The following is a 25,605-nucleotide window of genomic DNA, read 5'->3' as shown; positions in this document are numbered from 1 at the left end:
GGTGGGAGAGCAGGACAAGAGGTTTTCAGGTAGGACGCTCAAAAAGACCAGAAGTCTGCTATTGTGCAGAAGAGGTCGGCTGACACCAAGTTAAAGACAGTTTTTATGAAGGGGTTAGAAAAACTGAGACACAGATAAGAGTTAACAGGAAGTAACAGGAGTACAATGTCCACTTCAGAGACTTAGGCACAAGGAGAGAGGGTCTGAACTGAAGTGGCAACCAAAGAAAAGCAAGTCTAAGTAAAACGTGAGTAGACTCAGCAACTTTATGGAAGGAGGGGGCAGACCGCTAACCCTTTACCTTCATTTTCATCATGCCACAACCATCCCAGGAAGAGTGGGTATAAGTAGCCCACTTTACAGATAGGGAAGCCAAGGCACACAGAGGATAAATGATTTGTCCATGAAGGTGGGGCAGACCTGGCTGACTGCCTAGCCAAGAGCCTATCTGCTTCCTCCTACCTAAAGAAACCCCAATTTTGGTGGGCGCTCAGCAAACCTGGGGGTGGTCCTGGCGACCCCTGACACAAACAACAAAGGTCCTTTCTGTTTAAGCCTGTTTGTTGGACTTACTGTAATTTGCAAATGACATCACAATAAAGACAATAAGTAGTATAGGGAATTCAAACACAGGCTACCTGCCTCTAAATGGCAAGCTGGTGCCCCAATCCCACACTGCCTCACGTCAGATGAGCAAGTGACAAGGGCCTGCAGAACTGAATGGATGGTAAAGGTAAAGAAAAGTGGAAAGGTTCTCAAAAGGTCAGAGAAAGAGTAAATTTATCAGAGTAAATAGAGGAAGGTAGAGTTTAAGGCTTGCTTCTAGAATAGGAAAATAATACAGAGACAGTGGTTTTTAAGGCAGCTTTAGAAAATTAATATTCTTACGAAAAGGCTGGTTAATTTTTCAAAAATACTATATACTTCACACAATTTTAGAATCTTCGTGTTGGAAGGGACTTTAGCACTTACCTTATTCAGCCTCCTATCCAAGAAGCCCCACTTCTAGGGATGGGGAGCACATGACTTCGAAGGGCAGACAATTATTACTGTTATCCATCTCTAATTAGAAAATCCTTTTCACATCCCTTGTCATTTCTACCTCTCAGACTTAGATCTGTCCTCTTAAGTAACATAAAATGACTTCTTTTCTACCAAAAAACCTTTAAAAATGTTGAGCGATGCCCCTAGTTTCTTCTTCTTGAAGCTAAAATCCCCTGTTCTTTTTAGTATTGTTCACAAGCCATGGGACCCAAGCTCTTGACCATCTGCACTGCCCTCCTCATGGTAAACCCGGGTTTCTCATCAGAACCAAACTGGGTATTTTACTTCTATATCAAGCAGGCATATATTTTCCTACATACACAACTAACTTTTGGAGTCCTTAGTTGTAAACTAAGCAAGTGAGGCATCTAGAACTTGAAATGCACTTTTCCTATAGAAAAAGAGGATGGTCTAATTAACACAGTTCTACTGAAAACACTAATAGCATTTTTCAAAGGAGAAGGAAGAGGAGGTGGCCCTTCCTCCATTCCTGGGCACGGACTGGCCTTAGGGACAGTTTTGAAAAAGCCAAAGCTTATCTTTGGCCACCCTCCCACTTATTTAAGCTGTGCGAATGACTCAGATACTACACTCTCAGAGCTATGGGTTTGTTTTAGAGAAAGAGTATAGATAAGAGTATAGATAACTGGACTTTAACAAAAACCAACTAACCAATCTGCGCTGAATAAGAAGTTACTCTGGGGTATGAGGCCTTGGGAGGTAGGGAGCTCTTCAGTGACTTTCCTAATAAACTGCCCTCCTTCTGTGATCACAGCAAGTCCTAAGTTCATCAGGAGGGAGAGCCAAGGATAAGAAGGTTTAATTTGGGGTTAGGAAGTGGAATATAGGCCTGGATGTCCGCCACTCCTAACTGGTGCCTAATTTATAAAGCTGCCTAAATGTAGAAATAGGTCACCGTTGACCGCCTGGAGGGGTGGGATAGGGAGGGTGGGAGGGAGGGAGACGCAAGAGGGAAGAGATATGGGAACATATGTATATGTATAACTGATTCACTTTGTTATAAAGCAGAAACTAACACACCACTGTAAAGCAACTATACCCCAATAAGATGTTAAAAAAAAAAAGAAAGAAATAGGTCACCGTGAACCAGAAGTATTTATGCTCCAATCTTGAAGGGAGGCACTCAACAAAAGTTTACAGAACAAATGGGGCCCCAGGAAATTCCATGTAGATTTTATTATTATTATTTTAAGAAACACTGTGCTTTCCAAATAGTTCTCTTTTTTTAATTAATTTATTTTTATTATTTATTTTTGGCTGCGTTGGATCTTCGTTGCTGCGTGCTGGCTTTCTCTAGTTGCAGCGAGCGGGGGCTACTCTTCGTTGCGGTCCGCGGGGCTTCTCATTGTGGTGGCTTCTCTTGTTGTGGAGCACGGGCTCTAGGTGCACCGGCTCGTGGGTTCTAGACTGCAGGTTCAGTAGTTGTGGAGCAGGGGCTTAGTTGCTCTGCGGCATGTGGGATCTTCCCGGACCAGGGCTCGAACCTGTGTCCCCTGCATTGGCAGGTGGATTCTTAACCACTGGACCACCAGGGAAGTCCCTCCATGTATATTTTTAAAAGACCAAAGAAATGAATCTACTCAGTGGGAATCAGGCACAGAGATGTTTAACTTCACTTTTCAAAACAGAGATGGGTCTTTCTAAAGAATATACCTCTTAGGATCACTACGTAGAAATAAAAAGTATTTAATCATCTCTTGTCTTTTTGAGGGGTTGTGTACAAACTAGGACCTTTACATCTCTTTAAAATCAAATTTCGGAGCCAAAAGAGCTCTAATTTCTTTGGAAACTTTGCATTCACAGTGTGTGTGTGGGTGGGGAAGTACTTCCATCTAACCTTAGCCTTCCCAACCTCAAGAGAGTCTGGGGAGGTAGACTTCCCTGGTATTCCAGTGGCTAAGACCCTGCGCTCCCAGTGCAGGGGGCCCGGGTTCGATCCCTGGTCAGGGAACTAGATCCCGCGCTGTAACTAATCCCGCATGCCGCAACTAAAGATCCTGCATGCTGCAACTAAGACCCGGTGCAGCCAAATAAATATTTTTTAAAAAGAGAGAGAAAGAGAGTCTGGTAAGGAAAGAGAGGAATGGCAGCGTTAAGCTCCGAAGTAGACATCCATATCGAAAACATTAAAAAAAATATTCGGGGGTCTTTATTACGAAATATAAACATGAGATTTCAATAAAGCCCTAAGCTTTAAGAAGCCACTTTTGATACTCCTCTGAAGATAAACGAAAATGATTCTCCATGTTCTATGAAATCAAGGAAGCAATCAGACCCAGCTTTTCCTAAGGTGGTCCCACTTTTATTTATCCCAGCTACCTAACATAGCCTCTCTGCTCTAGTCAACTTCATCTCCTTACATCTCTCGAATATTCCAAGCTCGCTTCTCCCCGGTTTTCCACACAGGAAATAGCTGTTCCCTCTAGTGATTTCATTGCATAGCACTTAGTTTTATTTCTCTTGTACACTGTTTGGAGGCTTGGGGCTTAGATTGTGTACTGCCATGATTTGAGATTATGCCTGTTCTCCCTGCCTCTCCACCCCACAGTAAACTTTTTGAACGTTAGAGCCTTTCTTACTCAAGTATGTGTTTCTCCACTCTCAGGCTCCAGCCTGTCCTATGCTCTTGCCTTGTAGTGTCTTGAAGTAAATTCTTTAAAATTGCTTGCCAAATTTAATCTCTCACTTGTAGTGTTGTCTGCTTTAGGGCCACCTTCTTAAAGACGTTTTCTTTGACTATTTAAGCCTGCCAAGATCTCTCCAGGAGCAGAATTACTACCGCATGTGTTTATTCTGCATGCCTATTATTTACACCCTCCTCCTGAACTAGACGGTAAGCTGGGAAAGTGCATGGGCTTTGAAATTAGACAGCCCCAGGTTCAAATTTCACTTCTACCATTTACTATCAGCATAACTTTGGGCCGCTAACTCTGCGCTCGTTCTCCCAACCCACTGGGGTGTTTAAAGAGATGAATCGTTCACAAAACATCTAGTGCTGAAACTTGCAACACAGACAACAACTGGCAACTACTTTCCCGCCTTAAGGAAAAAGATCCCAATGCACCTAAAAGGACATGAGCCTGCCTGCCATAGGCCTTAATAACTCTTCCTCAATTTACTTGGGACGACACATTCTGACCTAAGGGCAAAAAGGCACTCAAGCTCCTCAACGTCCCCTGTCCTCTGGGCGGGAGGCGGTGGAGATGAAAGTTGGTGAGTTGAACAAAACAGATTCCTCGTCAAACCTAAAGACGTGGAGCCCCACTGCTTTACTAAGGCCCTGCTCCCAACGTTGACACACTCTGCAAAGAGTGACATGTCACTAGGAACTTCAGGCACAGGATTTGACTGCTAGATGAGGCTTCGGCCTTGCCCAGATCCTCACCAACGACAGACACACCTTCCTCTCCCCACCCCACACCCCCGACCATTGGTGGCCCACGCCCAGGGGCGGCAGGAGGTGGGATGTGGGCGCTCTCCGAAACTCTGTGGTCCCGGAGGCCGGGGGAGACTCACTGCCGAGGCCTTTGGCCTGGTGAAGGAGCTCCTGGTCCCCGGCTTCTCGTAGCTCCCCCTCCACGGACTCCGCCACCGCCTCGGAGGGCTGCTCGGGTGGAGCGTCTCCCTTGGGCTGTCCGTCTCCCTGGTACTGCCGGTCACCCGCCTCCGGCTGCTCCAAGCCAAACCAACTGCTCAAACCCCGGAACATCCCGCCCGCGGGGCCGCCACCGCGGTCGGGGTCACCGGAGACCCTAGCGGGTGCCGCCTACTCCCGACTCCACAAGGCGCGTCTCTCCGGGCGATAATCGGAAGTACGACCTCGAAGCAGCCAGTCTATGTGTCGCCCCACCTCCACTGTTACTCAGCCGCCGGCCGCGCTACCGTCACTTCCGGACAAAGGCGCCGCCCTCCCCGCTGACTGTTTATTTCGTAACTCGATTAGGCGTTTGGAAACCGGACAAAGGGCTTTTCCCACGTAGTCCCGCCCCGCTTCCTTTTCTCCTCCCCCGGCTTTGTGGGTTCCTGATCTAGGCCAGTACACCGCGTCTTTGTCACTCTAAGCAGCTCGGCTGGTGGTTTAGTCTCACCTTTTCTGGTTCTGCAGGGTTGGCCCCGCGGACATGGATGTCTTTAATCGCCTTGTGAGTCCACATCAAAACTAGCCCAGGCCCTCTGTGTCCACCTACCAATTTACAGGGAATACAGGGGACGGAGGAAACTATTAAAGGACACCACGGGATGCAGGGAGCAGAATCTAGGCTGTGAGAGACCACAGGTTGACGACCTTGTTTCTTCAAATAAATTGCAAGCAAGGGGGGAAGGGGAACCTATAGATTAAAAACGACCTAAAAAACAACCCATGGCAACTTGCGGATTTTCTTTAGATCCTCAAACAAACAGTGGAGAAAATTTTTTGACGTTCATAAGAATTGGAAATTTGGGGACTGGATAGTTCATGAGATTAAGAAATTGTTAAGTTTAAAAAATTTTAGTTGTGTTAGACAAACAAAATTTACCACCTTAATCTTTTTTTTTTTTTGCGGTACGCCGGCCTGTCACTGCTGTGGCCTCTCCCGTTACGGAGCGCAGGCTCCGGACGCGCAGGCTCAGCGGCCATGGCTCACGGGCCCAGCCGCTCCGTGGCATGTGGGATCCTCCCGGACCGGGGCACAAACCCGTGTCCTCTGTATCGGCAGGCGGACCCTCAACCACTGCGTCACCAGGGAAGCCCCACCTTAATCATTTTTAAGTGTACAGTTAAGTAGTAGTAAGTACATTCACATTGTTACAAGTGGAACCAATCTCCACAATTGTTTTCCTGTTGCAAAACTGAAACTCTGTACCCACTAAACAACTCCGTTCTCCGTTCCCCCCATTCCCTGGCAACCAAGCTACTTTCTGTCTCTATGATTTTTGACTACTCCAGGAACCTCATATAAGTGGAATCATACCACATTTGTCTTTTTGTGACTGGTTCATTTCATTGAGCAAATGTCCTCAAGGTTCATCCATGTTGTAGCATGTGTTAGAATTTCCTTAAAATTCTGCCTTAAAAAAGGCTACTTCGAACACTCTTTGACATAAATTGTAGCAATATTTTTTTGGATCTGTCTCCTAAGGCAGGGGTCCCCAACCCCTGGGGCCGCACAACAGGAGGTGAACGGCAGGCGAAAGAGCGAAGCTTCATCTGCTGCTCCCCATGGCTCGCATTACCGCCTGAACCGTCCCCCGCCCCCCGTGGAAAAACTGTCTTCCACGAAACCGGTCCCTGGTGCCAAAAAGGTTGCGGACCGCTGTCCTAAGGCAAAGGAAACAAAAGCAAAAATAAACAAATAGGACCTAATTAAACTTAACAGCTTTTACAGAGCAAAGAAAACCATCCATAGAATGAAAAGACAACCTACTGAATAGGAGAATATATTTGCAAAGGATATGACCGATAAGGGGTTAATATCCAAAATACAAAAAGAGCTCATACAACTTAATATCAAAAAAACCCAAACAACTTGATTAAAAAATGGGCAAAAGACCTGAATAGACATTTTTCCAAAGAAGACATACAGATAGCCAACAGGCACATAAAAGATGCTCAACATCACTAATCATCAGAGAAATGCAAATCAAAATCGTAATGTGATATCACCTCACACCTGTCAGAATGGCTATCATCAAAATGACCACAAATAACAAATGTTGGTGAGGATGTAGAGAAAGGGGAACCCTTGCACACTGCTGGCGGGAACGTAAATTGATGAAGCCACTGTGGAAAACATTATGGAGGTTCCTCAAAAAATTAAAACTAGAACTACCATACGATCTGGCAGTTCCTCTCCTGGGTATATATCCAAAGAAAATGAAAACACTAATTCGAAAAGATACATGCACCCCGATGTTCATAGCAGCATTATTTACAATTGCCAAGATGTGGAAGCCACCTAAGGGTACATCAACAGACCAATGGATAAAGATGTGCTATATATATGCAACGGGATACTACTCAGCATAAAAAGGAATGAAATTTTGCCATTTGAACAACATGGATGGACCTGGAGGGTTTTATGCTTAGTGAAATAAATCAGATGGAGAAAGACAACTACTGTATATCATCACTTATATGTGAAATCTAAAAAATAAAAAACAAACCAGTGAATATAACAAAAACGGAGGCTATCTTAAAAAAGGCTGAAGAGTATTCCATTGTATGTATATTCCACATTTTGTTTACCCATTCATGTGTGATGGACATAGGAATTATTTTTAAATTGTGGTAATTGTGTGTGCGTGTGTGTATTTAAAAGAGTTCTAATCTTCTAGAGTCATACTGAGATATTTACCAATGAAATAATAAGATGCCTGGCATTTGCTTCAAATTAATACAGGATGGGGGAAATGGGTGGGGATACAGATGAAACAAACCTGGCCATGGATTGATAATTGTTGAAGTTCGAGTTTTAGGTTTGCTTTTCTATATATTCAACTTCTCCCACAATAACGTGTAAACAAATGGACAACAACAAAAAACTGGCCAAGTGAAAAACTCCCCCTTCAGAGTAGGGAGTTCATGAATGTATTTCCCAAGCACAGTCTTAAGCATTAGGTATTCCTCCACCCCCCACCATCTTGAAAAGAGTAGCCTAGTTCCAGTGACCTGTGTGAGTATGTGGGCGACAGATTACAATTCTGATTTCCTTGCTCTCCAGTTTTCCAGCCTGAGGTATATTTACAATTCTGGTCCAGGACTTTTTTTTTTTTAATTGGAGTATAGTTGCTTTACACTGCTGTGTCAGTTTCTGCTGCACAGCAAAGTTATTCAGCCATACGTGTACCTATATCCCTTCTTTTTTGGATTTCCTTCCCATTTAGGTCACCACAGAGCACTGAGTAGAGTTCCCTGTGCTATACAGTAGGTTCTCATTAGTTATCTATTTTATATATAGTAGTATATATATGTCAATCCCAACTTCCCAATTCACCCCCCCCGTTCCCCCTTGGTATCCATACGTTTGTTCTCTACGTCTGTGTCTCTATTTCTTCTTTGCAAATAAGATCATCTATGCCATTTTTCTAGATTCCACATGTATGTGTTAATATACTATATTTGTTTTTTTCTTTCCAACTTACTTCACTCTGTATGACAGTCTCTAGGTCCATCCACGTCTCTGCAAATGACACAATTTCATTCCTTTTTATGGCTAATATTCCATTGTACAGATGTACCACATCTTCTTTATCCATTCCTCTGTTGATGGACATTTAGGTTGCTTCCATGTCCTGGCTATTGTAAATAGTGCTGCAGTGAACATTGGGGTGCATGTATGTGTCTTTTTGAATTATGGTTTTCTCCAGGTATATGTCCAGTAGTGGGATTGCTGGGTCATATGGTAGTTCTATTTTTAGTTTTTTAAGGAACCTCCATACTGTTCTCCATAGTGGCTGTATCAGTTTACATTCCCACCAACAGTGTAAGAGGGTGCTCCAGGACTTTAGCTTAACAGGCTCAACCTACTTTTTTTTTTCCAAACAGCTTTATCGAGATATAATTCACATGCCATCCACACCTGATGAAACTGTACAATTCAATGGTTCCTGTTGTATTACACCATTATTATTTTTTAAAATTTATTTAAGTAATTTATTTTTGGCTGCGTTGGGTCTTCGTTGCTGTGTGCGGGTTTTCTCTAGTTGCGGCGAGCGGGGGCTACTCTTCGTTGCGGTGCGTGGACTTCTCATTGCAGTGGCTTCTCTTGTTGCAGAGCACAGGCTGTAGGTGCGCACGCTTCAGTAGTTGTGGCACATGGGCTTCAGTAGTTGTGGCTAGCGGGCTCTAGAGCACAGGCTCAGTAGTTGCAGTGCACGGGCTTAGTTGCTCCGCAGCATGTGGGATCTTCCCGGACCAGGGCTCAAACCTGTGTCCCCTGCATTGGCAGGCGGATTCTTAACCACTGCACCACCAGGGAAGCCCCATTAATTTTTTAAACTGTGTAAACATATATATAACATAAAACTTGCCATTTTAACCATTGTTAAGTGTACAATTCTGTGGCATCAATGACATTCCAACCTATTTTTAGAGTCTGGGTATTGATTAACCTTTGAAAGTCAGGAGATATCTTAGGACCAATGCCTTTGTAGGATTTAGTCAGAACCTGAAAGTGGTCAACACTTTCCAGAAAAAGGATATTTGGTTCAAGGGTGATTGGAATGAGCCTGGAATTTCAGTCAGAAGCCTAGGACAGGGGTGCTAACTCCACTATCTAATGGGTGAGTAAACTTGACTCATTACTCATCCTTTCCCCTTCGAGTTTCTTCACCTATGAAAGGAATACAGTGCTGACCCTTCTGATAGCAGAGGTGGGGGCCATCCCTTCCAGCCTTACTTTTGCTCTATCTTCACCCAAAATCATGACGAAGTCCATGTTCCCCAGGGTTTACAATCGTCCTGAAGGTTAGAATTCTTCAAAACAAAAGATTATAAAAGAACACGAGGGACTTCCCTGGTGGTCCTGTGGTTAGCACTCCACGCTCCCACTTCCAGGGGCATGGGTTCAATCCCTGGTCGGGGAAGGGGAACCAAGATCCCGCATGCCACTTGGTGCCTGCCCAAAAAAAAAAAAAAAAAGTAAAAAAGAACACAAGCCGTCAACTTAATGACAGACTTCTTTTTCTTTTTCCTCTTCTTTTTTTATCCTCAATGCTATATAGTCCATGAATAAAACACCTGTTGAATGAGTGTACACTCTGATCCCACAAAAATCAATCAATCTGGACCCTGTTATCAAATTTGTTTTTCTGCTCAAATATTTTCCCATTTTGGATTAATGATACAATAGTTATCATAACCCCTTTGTATTCACAAAGTATCCTTCATCTGTTGACCTCGTAGATTAATAGAATAAGGATGAGGCCTTATATCTTGTGGTGAAGAGTCTGACTTTGGGGACAGATATTTTGGTCAGGGCATTTCACATCTCTAAGCCTCAGGTTCTTCATTATAAAAAGGGGATCTTAATAGTTGTCCTGGTTGTAAAAAGGAAACAAAGTACCGAAATGTGGAGGGAAGCCTTACATATGTGGCAGGTATTAAGTGTCACCGTCCATGTCAACCTGTTTCACAAGCATTCTTCCCACTGGGTCCTCTGGAAGACTTGTTTCACAAGAAAGCCCTCTGTGCTTCCGGCCTTTTTACAAGGTGCTTTCTCCTTAAGAAAAAAAAAAAATTTTTTCTTGGCCTCCATGGAGACTTGGGTCTCCCCTACCATTCCTGCTGAGTGGAGCCTCTTCTCATTTTCCCAGAAGTTGACAACACAATCCTCAGCTCCTTACTGCTTCTTCCATGGCACTGCTCTGTCATTCTTGATAGGGAGAAACTCCCTTTTGTTTTGAAACTCATCGAATTTTGCCAGACATCCCTCTACCCTTCTTTGTTGCTGTCATTTACTAGCTTCGGGGTTGCTTCTCCACATTCACTGGAGACTTGGTTCCTTGGCCTCAACTGACTCCTCCAATTTCCTTCATCCTTCCGGGGGCCTTCAATGTCCCCCACACTGGCCTGGTGGGCGCTAGACCCAATTCCAGTGATGCCCATCTCAGTTGACTCCGTTCCAGAGTCAGACCCTAAACTGGATCATCTCCTGGAATTGCTTCCCCTTTGACATCGCCGACACCCACACTGTGGTGACAACTCCTCAGTTCCTTCATTCCCACAGGCCCTCATCTTTTGGTCCATCTCTTTTCTCTCTTCCAGTCTATCCGCTCCCTGCTCCTCTCCCTTCCTTTCCTCTGGGGACTAGACCCCTGGTGCGTCACTACCATCACATTCTTTCAGTGCTCTTAACTTCCTCACTCTCATCCTTCTACTCTACTCAACCAGCAAACTCTGGTTTTATCAATATCAATATTTATATACCGACCCATAGACATCTTGCACAACTATAGCTGGAGGTCATTACACAATGATGGTTTCTAGACTCCACTGGGTCTTCAATGATGCTCTCCTCACTCGGCCCTCTAGTGACTTTCACCACTTTCTTAACCCTTCCGTCTGATTCCAAACCCTCCTATTGTCCCTAGTTAGATCCTTTCTCCTTCGGTGGTTTATGTTCTTCCCTTCGCCTTAATAACCTCCTGTGTCCTTTCCTGGCACCAAGGCACTAACCATCCTCCAAATACTCTTTAAAAAGTCACTCGGCGAAGCCCTGATTGTCGTCCTTCTGCCCCTCGCATTTTAAATTTTAATTTTTGCTACACGCGTACTGTTCCAGGAACCTTACTGATTCCAGTAGAGGTGTAGCCCTCACCCCAGATTGTGAGCCCTTCAAAGGCCGGCATCCCATCTGATCGTCGTCCTCTGCTCGGCGCTCCCGCAGTTGCTCTCCGTGACCGAGAGAAGCTCTTTCCGGCGCCGAGAGCGGGACGCGAGGACCCGAGCAGGGTCTGGGCGTGCCGAGGGGCCGGGGCGCCGGGACCTGGCGTTCACCCGAGTCTCCGAGGTGCCGGTGCTCAGCAAGCCGCGGAGGGGAGGAGCAGTCCCCGGGCTGAGCCTGGCCTGGGGCCAAGTGCGTCCAGGGCGGAGGGTGACGGGAAGCCACCAACGCCTGAGGAGTCACTTTTGGGGCGCTTGTTTCGGAGCATTGCACAAACCCGGGTGCCAACCCCGAGCTCACCGGCGTGAGTCAGTGGGGCCCGCGGCTGCAGGAGAGGGGGAGGTGGGCGAGGAGGGCGCCATGCACCCCGAGGCCCGCGCGGGCGGCGGGAGGGACACGGGGGCGACTCGGGACGCCGCTGGCGGCGGACCCCTCCCCAGCCCGACAGGTGAGCGCGGGCGGGCCTCGGGGCGGAGCTCGCCGGCTCCAACGACCACCCTCCGCGCCACCGCCGCCGCCGCCGCCGCCGCCGCCGCCAAAGCACAGGTAACTCCCCGCCAGGGCCTCAGCGCCGGGGCCGCCCTCCAGCCCGCGGCCCCAGCCCGGCGCACACATGGGACCGGGAGCCTTTGTGCCCTCCGAGGGCGGCCGCCGCACGCGTCCCAGCACCCTGTGCTCTCTGCCCGCGGGCAGACAGCGGCGGGGCAGGGCCGGGGCCGTGGGAGTCCGCCCTGCGGCGGCCCGCGGCCCGCGGCCCGGGCTCTGGAGCGCCGCGTACGCGAGCGGCGCTTCGGCGCGCACGCCGCCTCGGAACCGGGCGCTGGGGCCCGCCGCGGCCCCCGCCCGGTTCCCCCCGGGCCCCGGGAGCCCCGAGATGGCGTTGGCAGAAGTGCAGCCCCGCGCGGAGTGAGATGGCCTTTCTGTCTCCTCCCCCGCCCGGGGCTAGTTAAACCGCGACCCTCGCGTTTCCCGAGTCGCAGCTGGTTAGGGCGCTCCGAGCCCGAGTCCGCTGCTGCTACAACATAGCTTTCTTTCTAAAACAGTTTCTCCACATTTGATGTCTAATTTACGTTCAGTAAAATGCCCCCGTTTTAAGCGTGCAGATCGGGGATTTTGACAAATTATACACAAGTGGAACCACTACCCCAACGTAGACATAGACCATTTCCATCACTCCAGAAAGTTCCCTCGTGCCCCTCTCCGGTCGATCCACAACCGCCCTCACCCCTTGATTTCCATCAGAGCTTAGTTTTGCCTGTTCTAGAACTTCATAAGGTGGGCTCATGCAGTAAGTACTCTTGTTTTTGACTACTTTTTAAATGGCCGTCATTGAGAAGGTATCTCTTGGTGCATCTGTTTTTAGTTGCTTTAGGCCTGCACTGTCCAGTGTGAGTTGAGATGTGCTGTGCGTAGACACACCTAATTTCGGAAGACATTACAAAAAAAAAAAAAGGATGTAAATTATCTCACCCAAATATTCTTACATTGATTATGGGCTGATTATGGGTATTTTGGATACCTTGGGTTAAATAAGATATTATTAAAATGAACTTAATCTGTTTCTTTTTACTTTTTATATGGCTACTGGAAAATTTAAAATTACACAGTGTAATTTTTTTAATGTTTTTATTGGACAGTGGACAGCCCTACACATGCCTTTTTTACAGACAATTGGGTCTGCTCACTGCATATAAGAGTAAATGTAAATAATGGTCTTCACAAGAGAAAAAAAATCCCGATTGTAGAAGCAGCTTGAAGAACCTGCTTTGCCTGTTGTTTTAAAATTTTGCTTCAAACTTACTTGTTTGCCTAAAATAGAAAGGACTAGGTGTCTCTTTGATATTGTTACATTTTCGAAAAGGACTTTGTAAAATATCTGATATGCTTAAAAAGGTATCTTGTGCTTTTGAAAATATGGAAAAGTAATAATTGCCTGCAACCCAACCACCTAAATATATATTAAAATGTAGCATTTTGGTGTAATTTGACCAGTCTTAATTTAAAAAAAACAGTTGAGATAATAATATATTTAATTTTATATCCTGCTCTGTTGTGTAACATAAGCATACCTTATATGAAAGATTCTTAGGCTTTTTGACAACCACATAATGTGCCTTCTCGTAAATACTCTCCAGTTTTCTATGGCATTTTTCCATTTTGCTAACTTTTACAAATGGGAAGTCATTTTAATAGTGTGACAGTGCCAGAATAAGGTAGTTACAGAACAGCTTATTTGCCCCTTTATCCAACAGGAGAGGTGAAGACCAAGAGGACAGGGACCTTGACTTTTTGTTCACCCCCATATCTGCAGGACCTGGGAACACGTCAAGCATATAATTTGTCTGGGAGGAAGAAAATTTCCTTCTACCCTTCTAGGTTCTTCTGCTGGTCTAAGAATTAAGTTGACATGAGACAGATTAACAGGAGAAAATCAAATAAAAGTTTAATAACGTGTATACGTGGGAGAGACCCAGGAAAACTTAGTCACTTGCTAAAATGGTTGAAACCCTTGCCTTAAATACCATCTTCAGCTCAAGACAAAAGAAGATGTTGTGGGTAGTAGTTTGGGACTTCAAAAGGGAAGAGGGCAGGGCTTCCCTGGTGGTGCAGTGGTTAAGAATCTGCCTGCCAATGCAGGGGACACAGGTTCGAGCCCTGGTCCGGGAAGATCCCACATGCTGCGGAGCAGCTAAGCCCGTGTGCCACAACTACTGAGCCTGTGCTCTAGAGCCCGCGAGCCGCAACTACTGAGCCCACGCTCCTAGAGCCCGAGCTCCACAACAAGAGAAGCCACCACAATGAGAAGCCCGCTCAGTGCAACAAAGAGTAGCCCCCGCTCACCACAGCTAGAGAAAGCCCGCGCACAGCAACAAAGACCCAACGCAGCCAAGAGTAAATAAATGAATAGTTAAAAAAAAAAAAAAAGGGAAGAAGGCAATTAACATGGAGATGGAAAGGCAAATATTTTGGTAAACAAATGTTTGCTAGGTCAGGCAGAGACAGTGGTACACAGAGTGGACTCTGATCTCTAAGAGCTTCCCCGACCACATCTAGCTCATATTCTCTGAAGATATCTCTGGTGATAGCTCTATGCCAGGAACAGGCCCTTTATCTAAATTCTTTAGGCAGCAAAGGGGGCAATAAAAAAGAAGGACTTCCTGAGTCTTCTGTTTCTTAAAAATAATCAAACTAAATTAATGCTCATGCCAAAGAGGCACATTTTGGTGTGGCAGATTTTCCTCCTCTGCCTGTTCCATAAACGTTTATGAGCTGACTGAATCATTGAGTAGAGGGCTCTGAAAAATAAGAGCTAACCTTGACTTAGCACTTGGGCGCTCTCTTTGTAAATACCCACACAGCTCTATAAGGCTGGCACTGGTATTATTTCTGTGTACTGCACAGGTGGAGAAAATTGAGGTTTAGAGAAGTTGAAATTGCCCAGGGTCATAGCTATTAAGTGACAGCACTTGAGCTCAGGCTGTCTGACTCCAGAGGAGGGACACTTATCAAAATAGAAAAAAATCAACAGTGGGTTGAGTAAGGGAAGACTGTGATGAAATTCCCACTCTAACAACTACCTCAGCTAGTAGAAGTGACAAGAGATGAATATTCAGATACATTTTGGATCTATAGGAGGAGCATTCTGGGTTTGGACTGAAAATCTTTTAGGCTAAATCTAGCTCAGGTGAGTGGATGGCCAGGTGGGTAGTAAAGAGGAACGGTGACATTGAACATGATCAACTGTGTTGTGTAGAGAAAGGCAGGCCCAGGGACTTAAGGAAGCCATTTGGGATGGGACTTGTATATTTTGGATGGCTTCAGTTTACTCGCCTTGACGGTGGTCAGCTAATTCAAATTGAACTCACAGCTCTGAAGTGAAAGGGCTCTACACCTTTTAAGTTAAGCTAGTTGTTTTTTTAAAAAAATTATTTATTATTTATTTTTGGCTGTATTGGGTCTTCGTTTCTGTGCGAGGGCTTTCTCTAGTTGTAGCAAGCGGGGGCCACTCTTCATCGCGATGCGCAGGCCTCTCACTATCGCGGCCTCTCTTGTTGCGGAGCACAGGCTCCAGACACGCAGGCTCGGTAGTTGTGGCTCATGGGCCTAGTTGCTCCGCGGCATGTGGGATCTTCCCAGACCAGTGCTCGAACCCGTGTCGTCTGCATTGGCAGGCAGATTCTCAACCACTGTGCCACCAGGGAAACCCAAGCTAGCTGGTTTTGAAAGTAGAGGAAACTAAAATCAGAATAGGCATTCCTTTGGGAAAGACAGGCAGATAGGATAAGCGGGTAGCTGAAATCATTCCTACCTGATTGCATTTGAACTTGATATCCAGGTATTTTAAAACATTTGTGAATTACAATAGAAAGTGGGATTTGTAGTTATTAGCTTTTGTTAGTTACTCTCTTTTCTTGTAGTTGCGATTTTATATTAATAGTCTTAGTTGGCCGTTTGTTTGCATGTCAGGACCACACGAATAATGCCGTTAAGGCTCACCTTCACGTGCATGGTGAAATGGCAAGGGCAGAAGGCCCCTGCGCAGGCTCAAGAGGAAAACAATAGTTCTCAGAGTAGAGTAGCCCAAGTAGCTCTTGGGCTTCCTGTCTGCCTCTAAAACAAAAGGGTTTGAATCAGACAGCAGCAGGAAAGTAAAAAAAAATTTCTTTATGACATAATATTTTCTCTTTTTTTTTTTCTGCTTGAATATTTCTGCATGGTGAAATGGATGGGTAAGGAACAGATTCAGTCTTCCACATGCATAGTTAAGGAGGATACATTTATTATTATTAATAGTGACATTAGTAGCTAACTTTTACTATGTTCTTACTGTATGTTAATATAGGGGTCAACTTTGACCCCCTCTAAGCCAGGTATCAGCAAACATTTTCTATAAAAGATAGAAAATATTTCAGGCTTTGTGGGCCAGAGGTCTCTGTTTTCCCAGCTACTCAACTCTGCCATTGTAGCCAGAAAGCCACCAGAGACAATATGTAAATGATGGGCATGGCTGTGTGCTAATAAAACTTGATTTATGGACACTGAAGTTTGAGTTTCATACAATTTTAATGTGTCATGAAATATTCTTCTTTTGATCTTTTCTCAGTCATTTAAAATATAAAACATTCTTAGCTTGGCGACCATACAAAAACAGACAGTGGGCCAGATGTGACCTATGGGCCCTGGTTTCCTGACCTCTGATCTGTACCTTAGCTCATTTAATCCTCACAACCATCTGCAAGATTTTTTATTTTGTTTTGTTTTTAACATATTTATTTATTTGGCTGCGTCAGGTCTTAGTTGCGGCACGTGTGATCTAGTTCCCCGACCAGGGATTCAACCTGGGCCCCCTGCATTCAGAGCACAGTCTAAACCACTGGAGACCAGGGAAGTCCCAAGATTTTTTAAAATGTTGGCATATTTGAATACTGATTTAAAAAATAGACTATTTTATTTTATTTTATTTTTTTAATTAAAAAAATTTATTTATTTTTGGCTGCGTTGGGTCTTTGTTGCCGTGCTTGGGCTTTCTCTAGTTGTGGCGAGCGGGGGCTGCTCTCCTTGTGGTGCGCGGGCTTCGCATTGCGGTGGATTCTCTTGTTGCGGAGCACGGGCTCTAGGCGCGTGGGCTTCAGTAGTTGTGGCATGCAGGCTCAGTAGTTGTGGCTTGCAGGCTCTAGAGCACAGGCTCAGTAGTTGTGGCGCATGGGCTTAATTGCTTCGCAGCATGTGGGATCTTCCCGGACCAGGGATTGAACTCGTGTCCCGTGCATTGACAGGCGGATTCTTAACCACTGCACCACGAGGGAAGTCCCCCCAAATAGGCTATTTTTAGAGCAATTTTAGGTTCACAGCAAAACTGAGCAGAAAGTACTGAGTTTCCATACACCCACTGCCCCATGCCCACAGTGTTCCTCATTACCAACATCCTGAACCAGAGAGGTACATTTGTTACAGTCAATGAAGCTACACATCATTATCATTCCAAGTCCATAGGTTACATTAGAGTTCACTCTTGGTGTTATACATTCTGTGAGTTTGGACAAATGTATAATGACCTGTATCCACCATTATAGACTCATACAGAATAGTTTCACTGCCCTAAAAATCCTTTGTGCTCCACCTATTCATCTTTCCCTCCCGCACTAGCCTCTGAAAACCACTGATCATTTTACTGTCTTCATAGTTTTGTCTTCTCCAGAATGTCATATAGTTGGAATCATGCAGTATGTGCCTTTTCAGATGGGCTTCTTTCACTTAGTAACCTGCACTTAAGTTTCCTCCATGTCTTTTCATGGATTGGTAGCTCATTTCTTTTTAGTGCTGAATAATATTCCAAGGGATTGGGATTGGTACTTTTCATTCCATTTCACAGATGAAGAAACAGGTACAGAAAGGATTAGTAACTCGCCCAGGTATAGCTTCTACAGATCTGACTCCAGAGCCTGATCTCTTAAAAATTTTACCATGCTTCTGAATCCCAGAGAATTTTGGCTTCTTATGATGAAGTTTGTCACACGACAGAGTTGGGGTAAATGTAAAATCAGGGTAATGGAGCCAGACATTTTGCTGTATCCAGAGCTTCCTGCATGTCGACAAGAAAGAAAAACCTAGACGATAAGACTTTGTTTCAAATACTTAGAAAAAGTGCTGTGTGCATTTGAAATTCTGGTCCAACACACTCTCCACTTTACTGGTTTAAGAACATGTTTCTCTTCCCTGACCCTTAATTTCATTACCTTTCAGATTCTATCTGGGTGCTGGCACTCAGCCACTCCTCTGCCAATGAAGTACATCTTGGTCACTGGTGGGGTCATCTCGGGCATCGGTAAAGGGATCATAGCAAGCAGCATTGGGACGATTCTAAAATCATGTGGACTCCGAGTTACTGCCATCAAAATCGACCCCTATATAAACATCGATGCGGGCACTTTTTCACCTTATGAGCACGGTATGAGGGAGGACCACTTCCCCCCTATGAAGCACTGGGTTAAACTGAGGTTCTTTCTTGTATTTTGGGTAATTTCTTTAGGATAGAGTTCCAGAAGTAGAGCTGCTGGGTTATACATTTTGGATCTGTGAATGTTCTCATGGTTATTGATACATTTTTTCTGATTGCTGATGACATTCTAAATTAGTCCACCCTTTTGGAAAACAGTGTGTGAGGATACCATTCTCACTGTACCTTTTGTAGTATGGATTATGTTTTGTTTTATTTTATCATAAAGGTAATATATTTCTCAACATTTCATTGTTAAGAGAAAAACTCAGACAATATAGAATATATTGACAATACAGAATGACCTGAAGAAAATAAAAATTGTCCATTTCCCACCACTTGGAATAATTTTTTTTTTTTTTTTTTGCGGTACGCGGGCCTCTCACTGTTGTGGTCTCTCCCGCTGCGGAGCACAGACTCCGGACGCGCAGGCACAGCGGCCACGGCCCACGGGCCCAGCCGCTCCGCGGCATGTGGGATCTTCCCGGACCGGGGCACGAACCCGCACCCCCCGCATCGGCAGGCGGACTCCCGAGCACTGCGCCACCAGGGAAGCCCTATACTAATTATTTTTATTTATTTATTTATTATTATTATTTTGGCCATGCCGCGTGGCTTGTGGGATCTTAGTTATCTGACCAGAGATCAAACCTGTGCCCCCTGCAGTGGAAGCGCAGAGTCCTAATCACTGGGCCGCCAGGGAAGTCCCTATACTAATTATCTTAAAAAAGGCACTAGCCCTTATGTACTTTCTTCTTAAACTTTTTACATACAAGCAAGAAAGTGTATAAATCATAAGTACCAGTAGGTGAAATGAACAGAATGTGTAATCAGCCTCCAGCTCAAGAAACAGAAACGCTCTTTACGCCCCGTCCAGTCTCTCCCCATCTGAAACGACCAGGGTAACCGTTATCCTGTCTTCTAACATTATAGATCAGTTTTGCTTATTTTTGAACTTTAAATGAACTGAATCTTAGTCATACTCTTTTTTTAATTGAAGTATAGTTGATTTACAGTGTTTCAGGTGTACAGCAAAGTGATTCAGTTATACATATATATATTCTTTTTCAGATTCCTTTCCATTATGGGTTATTATAAGATATTGAATATACTTCCCTATTCTATATAGTAGGTCCTTGTTGTTTATCTGTTCTATATATAGTAGTAGGTATCCGTTAATCCTGAATTCCCAGTTTATCTCTCCCCTAGTCATACTATTTTTCAATCAAAATTTTAAAACTTAATCTACTGTAGACATTTTAATAGATTCTATACTTCTAAAGGCTGCACAGAATCTATACAATAATAGGAAATCATTTCCAATTTATTGATATTATAAACAACACTGTGAAGGGAAACTTTAAAATTTATTTTTTTAACATAAATGCCTAGGTACAGAATTTCTGATTTGGTGGGTAGGTATGTTTTTCAGGTGTTTCAGTTTTCTTTATACCTTTGCTGAATACTATTCTTTTTAAACTTTACTAACCTGAGAGTACACCAAACAACCAAAAAAAGGAATAACCGGGGATCGAACCTGTGCCCCCTGCAGTGGAAGCGTGGAGCCCTAACCACTGGACTGGCAGAGAATTCCCGGGTATCTCATTATGTTAATTTAGATTTCTTTGATTTTCATTTTGTCGGTGGAGTGGCTTATTCAAGTCTATGGAAGATTGTATGTTTGTTTGAAACTATCACCCAGCTTCCTGGGTAGAGTAAATTCCCTGCCCCACTGACTTTGGCCTTTGGCCATGTAGGATGGTTAACTCTTCCTGGTTTCTTTGGAACTTTCCTGGTTTTGAAACTGAAACTCCTGAATCCTGGGAACCCTTTTACTCCTGGGCAAACCAGAGAGGTCAGTCACCTTATTTGGCCACGTGATTTGTTTTGCTCTGTGGGATATTAGTGAATATGAAATACGCCTTGTTGAAGTAGAACTTTTCAATGCAATGGCATAATTTGACTCAGTCTCTGTCGTGTTTCTGCCCTCTGCTGTGAGAGCTGCATGCCCCATATAGGGATTTCTCCTTCAGCCCGGGTCCTGGAATAAGAAGGCACAAGGTAGACTCACAACTGACCCACAACCCCTACGTAACATGAGGGAGAAATCAGTAAATGTTTTCTAAGTCGCTGAGATTTTAGGGTTGTTTGGTAGGCAGCAGAATTGACTAACGCCATGTGTTATGCCAATTTTCCTTTGGATTTTGAAAAATGATTTTCAAGAATACTTTGTGCAGAGTATATTAACCTATACTTACCACATGTATATATTTTTACTCTGTTTGCAATTTGTCTTAATATTACTTCTGCTGATAAATTTCATTTTACCATTTGTGTGACTAAATGTATCAGCTGTTTCCTTTATGGTTTCTGCCTTTGATGTCACCTGTAAGCTTCTCTGTGCCAGGAATATTTAAATATTCATCTATATTTTCTTCTGGCACTTTTAGAGTTTCATTTGGTTTTACTTTATTTTTTTTTCTTCCAGTTTTATTGAGGTATAGTTGAAATACAGCACTGTATAAGTTTAAGGTGTACAGCATAATAATTTGACTTACATACATCATGAAATGATTATCACAATGTTTAGTTGAACATCCATCATCTCATACAGATGCAAAATTAAAGAAGTAGCAAAAAATTGTTTCCCTTGTGATGAAAACTGTTAGGATGTACTCTCTTAACTTTTATGTATAACATAGAGCGGTGTTAATTATATTTATCTTGCTGTACATTACATCCCTAGTACTTACTTATCTTATAACTGGAAGTCTGTACCTTTTGACCACCTTCATCCAATTCCCCTCACCCCACCCCTATCCTCTGGTAACCACAAATCTGATCTCTTTTTTTATGAGTTTGCTTTTGAAGTATAATTGACTTACAACACTGTGTTCCTGGTACACAATATAGTGATTTGATGTTTCTGTACATTTTTAAATGATCACCACCATTTGCTTTTACTTTAATATTGTTAATACATCTGGAATTTAATTTGGTGGGAGTTGAGGATGTAACATAATTTTTTCTCTAAATTTTTTTCTGATTAGCCACTATTCCTAATTGCAATTATCAGAGATCGCATCCTTTCTCCACTGACTTGAAATACCACCTTTCAGTATATACTAAATTTCTGTCTTTGTATTCTGCTCTGTTCCAGATCTCTTTGATTATTCCTGCCTACCATTTTAATAGCTGCAGCTTTTTATTATCAGGACTTTTCTCATTATTCCTTTTCTCCTTTTTTAAACCTTGAAATGTTAGTTGTCTTCAAGGTTAACTTCAGAGTCCTTTTATCAAAGTTTATGAGAAATCACTCTTTAAATTTATGAATTAATTTGGGGAAGAATTAAACACTGCAAATATTGACTGGCCTATTCAGGAACTGTATCAGTGACTTTCATTTTATCCATACCTTCTTTTATGTCTCTGAAGTAAAGTTTTCTTCATATAGGTCCTACACATTTCTTTGAAGTTTATTTCTGTGTATTTTACCTACTTTGATTTGTAATGATATCTTTGGTTTTTTTAGTCATGTATTAAATTCCTTTATGTAATAGGGACTTTTTGGGGTATTTTGTGTAGCATTTGTTCGTGTTGTCTTATTCCATATTTGTATATACTGAAATATATAAATATATACACATTGTTTTTGAATTTTATTTTATTTTTTTAACACATATATATTTTAATTTTCCTTTACTCACTGTTATTTTTTAAGGGCTTTTATTTTAATTTATTTTTCATGTGTTTTGTTTTGGTAACCACACCTGTTTTTCTTCCAAATTAACTTTATTTCACTGTCAAGTTAAAAAAAATCTGTTGGCATTTTTATTATAATTGCATTAAATCAAAAAAAAAAGTTCTTGAAGACATGATCTACAGCTTTTCTTTTTCTTCTAGGAACATAATAGGAATCTAAAATTTTTAAATTTAGGAATCTAAAATTTCAAGACCTTTGCCGTATACCTGGAGAATTGCCAAACTGGATTGGGCCTGAATTAACTAGAGAGATTTCAGAGATCTTCCCCTATTTGGCAGAAGTTAAGATGATCAAAGTACAAAGACTTTTCCATGGATTGGCAATTCCTGATAAAATGAGAAAGTAGAATTTGAACTGGAAATGGAATTTGGGAAACACGAAAATATTGCAATTTCATCATTTTGCTCTTTTGTCCTTAAAGTTAGAGATCTTTCCGGTCACACATAGGTACCTTATGAGGGAGACATAAATGAGACTATAAAAGGCTTCTGATTAGGTTCAGAAGCTAGCCAACCTTCTTTTTATGCTGTGAACATCTAGCTATAGAAGTAAATGATAGAATTTCCTTAATCAGGGAGAGGTTCAGTTCTGACAGGTGGCTTTAGGACATTGGACTCCCAATCGATGCCCTCAAGTAACGCTGGAGACCCAGAGGCATGCCTAGTAGTCAGCACAGTTGCCGGTCGTGTGATTAAGTCTTTATCTATACACATTTTTAAAAAATTAATTAATTAATTAATTAAATTTTTTTTTTTGGCTGTGTTGGGTCTTCGTTGCTGCCCACAGGCTTTCTCTAGTTGTGGTGAGCAGGGGCTACTCTTCATTGTGGCGCGCGGGCTTCTCACTGCCGTGGCTTCTCTTGTTGCAGAGCTTGGGCTCTAGGCACGTGGGCTCCAGTAGTTGTGGCACGCAGGCTTCAGTAGTTGTGGCGTGTGGGCTTAGTTGCTCTGCGGCATGTGAAATCTTCCCGGACCAGGGCTTGAACCTGTGTCCCCTGCATTGGCAGGGGATTCTTAACCACTGCGCCACCAGGGAAGTCCCAAGTCTTCATCTGTATCCTTCATCACAGTGCTGTTGTGCAGGTGGCTTGTTGCTCACTTTCTTTTTGGCCTCAGTTTCACCAACTCGCCCCGTGGGCTAGTGGAGGCCCTGCTTTTCATCTACTGTCTGTTCAATAGTGACTTTACCGAAGACTGGAATCAATGAAAATTTTCTTACGCCAATTTCAGAGTCCGGGATACTGATGCTTTGAAGTCAATTGCTATTTGTTTTAAAAATTGCTGTTTTAAAGTCCCTTTTTCATGTGGTATATGATGAGTTTGGAAAAGCTAAATCTTGAGGACAGAATTTCAGTAAGCGTTTAAAACTACCGTAATAGAATACCAGAATTTTTCCAATGCACTTTCATGGATAGAATCGAATTGCTAAATTTTCCCATTGAAATATGGAAATGGTGATACACTATGACTTATAAATAAGTCTTTTACCAGCCCTTTAATATATTGTGCTCATCTTTGAAAAATAATCTACTGGAAGCAAATTTTTAATTTTTACATTGCCTTTTTATCCCAGGTGAAGTGTTTGTCTTAAACGATGGTGGAGAAGTTGATTTAGACCTTGGAAATTATGAAAGGTTCTTGGACATTAATCTTTATAAAGACAACAACATCACCACTGGGAAGATATATCAACATGTGATCAATAAAGAGAGGCGTGGCGATTACCTGGGGAAAACAGTACAAGGTATTATATTCCACAAACATTAGGGGCCCTATGTGCTGAGCACTCACACCCTGCTCAAAATAGACCTGAAGATGAGGGGGTCCCTGTGCTCTACAAGCTCCAATCCTTTTCAGATCCCTGTTTTCTCCTCCTTTTCTTTCCTTCCTTTTTTTTTTTCTCCAGTTTTATTGAGCCATAATTGACATACAGCACTGTATAAGTTTAGGGTGTACAGCATAATGATTTGAGTTACATACATCATGGAATGATGACCGCAATAAGTTTAGTGAACATCCATCATCTCTGATAGATGCAAAATTAAAGAAACAGACAAAAATGTTTCCCTTGTGATGAAAACTCTTAGGATTTACTCTCAACAACTTTCATATATAACATAGAGCAGTGTTAATTATATTTATCATGGTGTGTATTACATCCCTAGTACTTATTTATCTTATGACTGGAAGTTTGTACCTTTTGACTACCTTCATCCAGTCCCCCCTGCCCCATAACCACAAATCTGATCTGTCTCTTTTATGAGTTTGTTTGTTTTTGACGTATAACTGACCTGCAACACTATGTTAGTTCCTGTTACACAACATAGTGGTTTGATGTTTTTATACATTTCAAAATGATCACCGCGATGTCACCATACAAACTTTTACTTTTCATTTTCCTCAGAGATTTCAAGTTCATCCTCCATGTTCCTGATTGATTGTATTTTCATCAGTCTTTTTTTTTTTTAACTAATGTCATTGTTTCCTTTAGTCCATGTTTCTGTCCTCTTTCTCTTTCTCTCTTTAGCTTTTATTTATAAAATCCATGGGGAACCATTTATTCATCACACATCTGACTGGGGTATAGATTTATTTTGGTTTGTTTTTGTCTGTCCTTTATTTAATATGTTCTTTTTCTACATTTTTCTTGTATCTTTGCATGGATGATGATTACTCCCCTTTGAAGAAGAGCAGTGATGGGGGGGACGTGGGGGGGTGCAGGGATTGAACTGGAGGGCAGCATGATATGACCCTTTTTTCACCAACCCTTTTCATGGGGGGTATGATTCTTATTCTCTTTTGTCCTTGAAGAGAGACCCGCAGGCCCCCCCCCCCCGCTTGTATTCATAAGTTCCTACGTGGTAGGGTAAAGGTGCTAATTCCCCATCCCCTTTAAATCACCTTCATGTTGGAAAGCAGCTGAGAAGTAGATAAAGAAGTTGGACAGATGGAGATCAAAAGATCAGCTATGTTACTGCTGACACTGGACAGTGTGGTTTAGATCTTAGCTACAATTGTACTTTCTAATAGTTTTCCCCCAAGTGTAGGTATTGGGAAGACCCGGAGGAGGGAGAGTTGCTGCCTCATACCTGCCACGTCCCAAACTTGGGGAGAGGGCAAGGCCCCAGACCTGGGCCTTGACCCCGATCCCTGAGCTGCCCACGTGGAGGCAGAGCCAGACCTACCCCGCCCTCCCAGAAAGGGGTCGGGCTGGGCATGTGTGGTGGGTCGTTCCAAACGCACCAATCAGAGACGACTTCCGCCTCGCGGGAGCAGTTGGGGCCGGGGAGCTGCAGGTGGCAGTGGAGTAGATGACAGGCGCTCTCCGCGTCAGCTTCCCAGAGGCCAACATTCCTGCTTTGTACATCACATTAGGTTAGTTGGCTGCATCTTTTTGTCTCTTCGGCTGAGATTAGC

The 25,605-nt window shown here is 43.4% G+C and overlaps 2 protein-coding genes across 8 annotated transcripts in view; one reads left to right on the top strand and one right to left on the bottom strand.

Annotated features, from left to right (window-relative positions):
* SYAP1 (synapse associated protein 1) overlaps positions 1-4,894 on the bottom strand; it is a 32,221-nt gene extending 27,327 nt beyond the window's left edge. The window contains exon 1 of the mRNA XM_029240737.1: positions 4,582-4,894. Coding sequence (XP_029096570.1) covers positions 4,582-4,774 — 193 coding nt within the window. The 5' untranslated portion in view covers positions 4,775-4,894. The remainder of the gene's footprint in view (positions 1-4,581) is intronic.
* A 6,611-nt stretch (positions 4,895-11,505) lies between these two features.
* The window catches only part of CTPS2 (CTP synthase 2), a 113,000-nt gene continuing 98,900 nt past the window's right edge, over positions 11,506-25,605 (top strand). For 5 of the 7 annotated variants that reach the window (XR_003796388.1, XR_003796387.1, XR_003796389.1 and 2 more), the window contains exons 1-3: positions 11,678-11,975; positions 18,174-18,378; positions 23,762-23,932. Coding sequence is in view for 3 of the 7 variants with exons in the window: in XM_029240753.1 (XP_029096586.1) it covers positions 11,790-11,975; positions 18,174-18,378; positions 23,762-23,932 (562 nt within the window). In the remaining 4 variants the exon portion in view is untranslated. Of the gene's footprint in view, positions 11,976-18,173; positions 18,379-19,975; positions 20,024-23,761; positions 23,933-25,605 lie in introns of those variants that run through there. The other 2 variants (XM_029240754.1, XM_029240756.1) reach the window with 2 other exon arrangements.

The sequence above is a fragment of the Monodon monoceros genome, unplaced genomic scaffold (genome assembly GCF_005190385.1).
Source record: "Monodon monoceros isolate NGI ecotype Baffin Bay Population unplaced genomic scaffold, NGI_Narwhal_1 Super_Scaffold_22, whole genome shotgun sequence".
Lineage (NCBI taxonomy): Eukaryota > Metazoa > Chordata > Mammalia > Artiodactyla > Monodontidae > Monodon > Monodon monoceros.
This window is presented reverse-complemented; position numbering and strand designations above follow the sequence as displayed.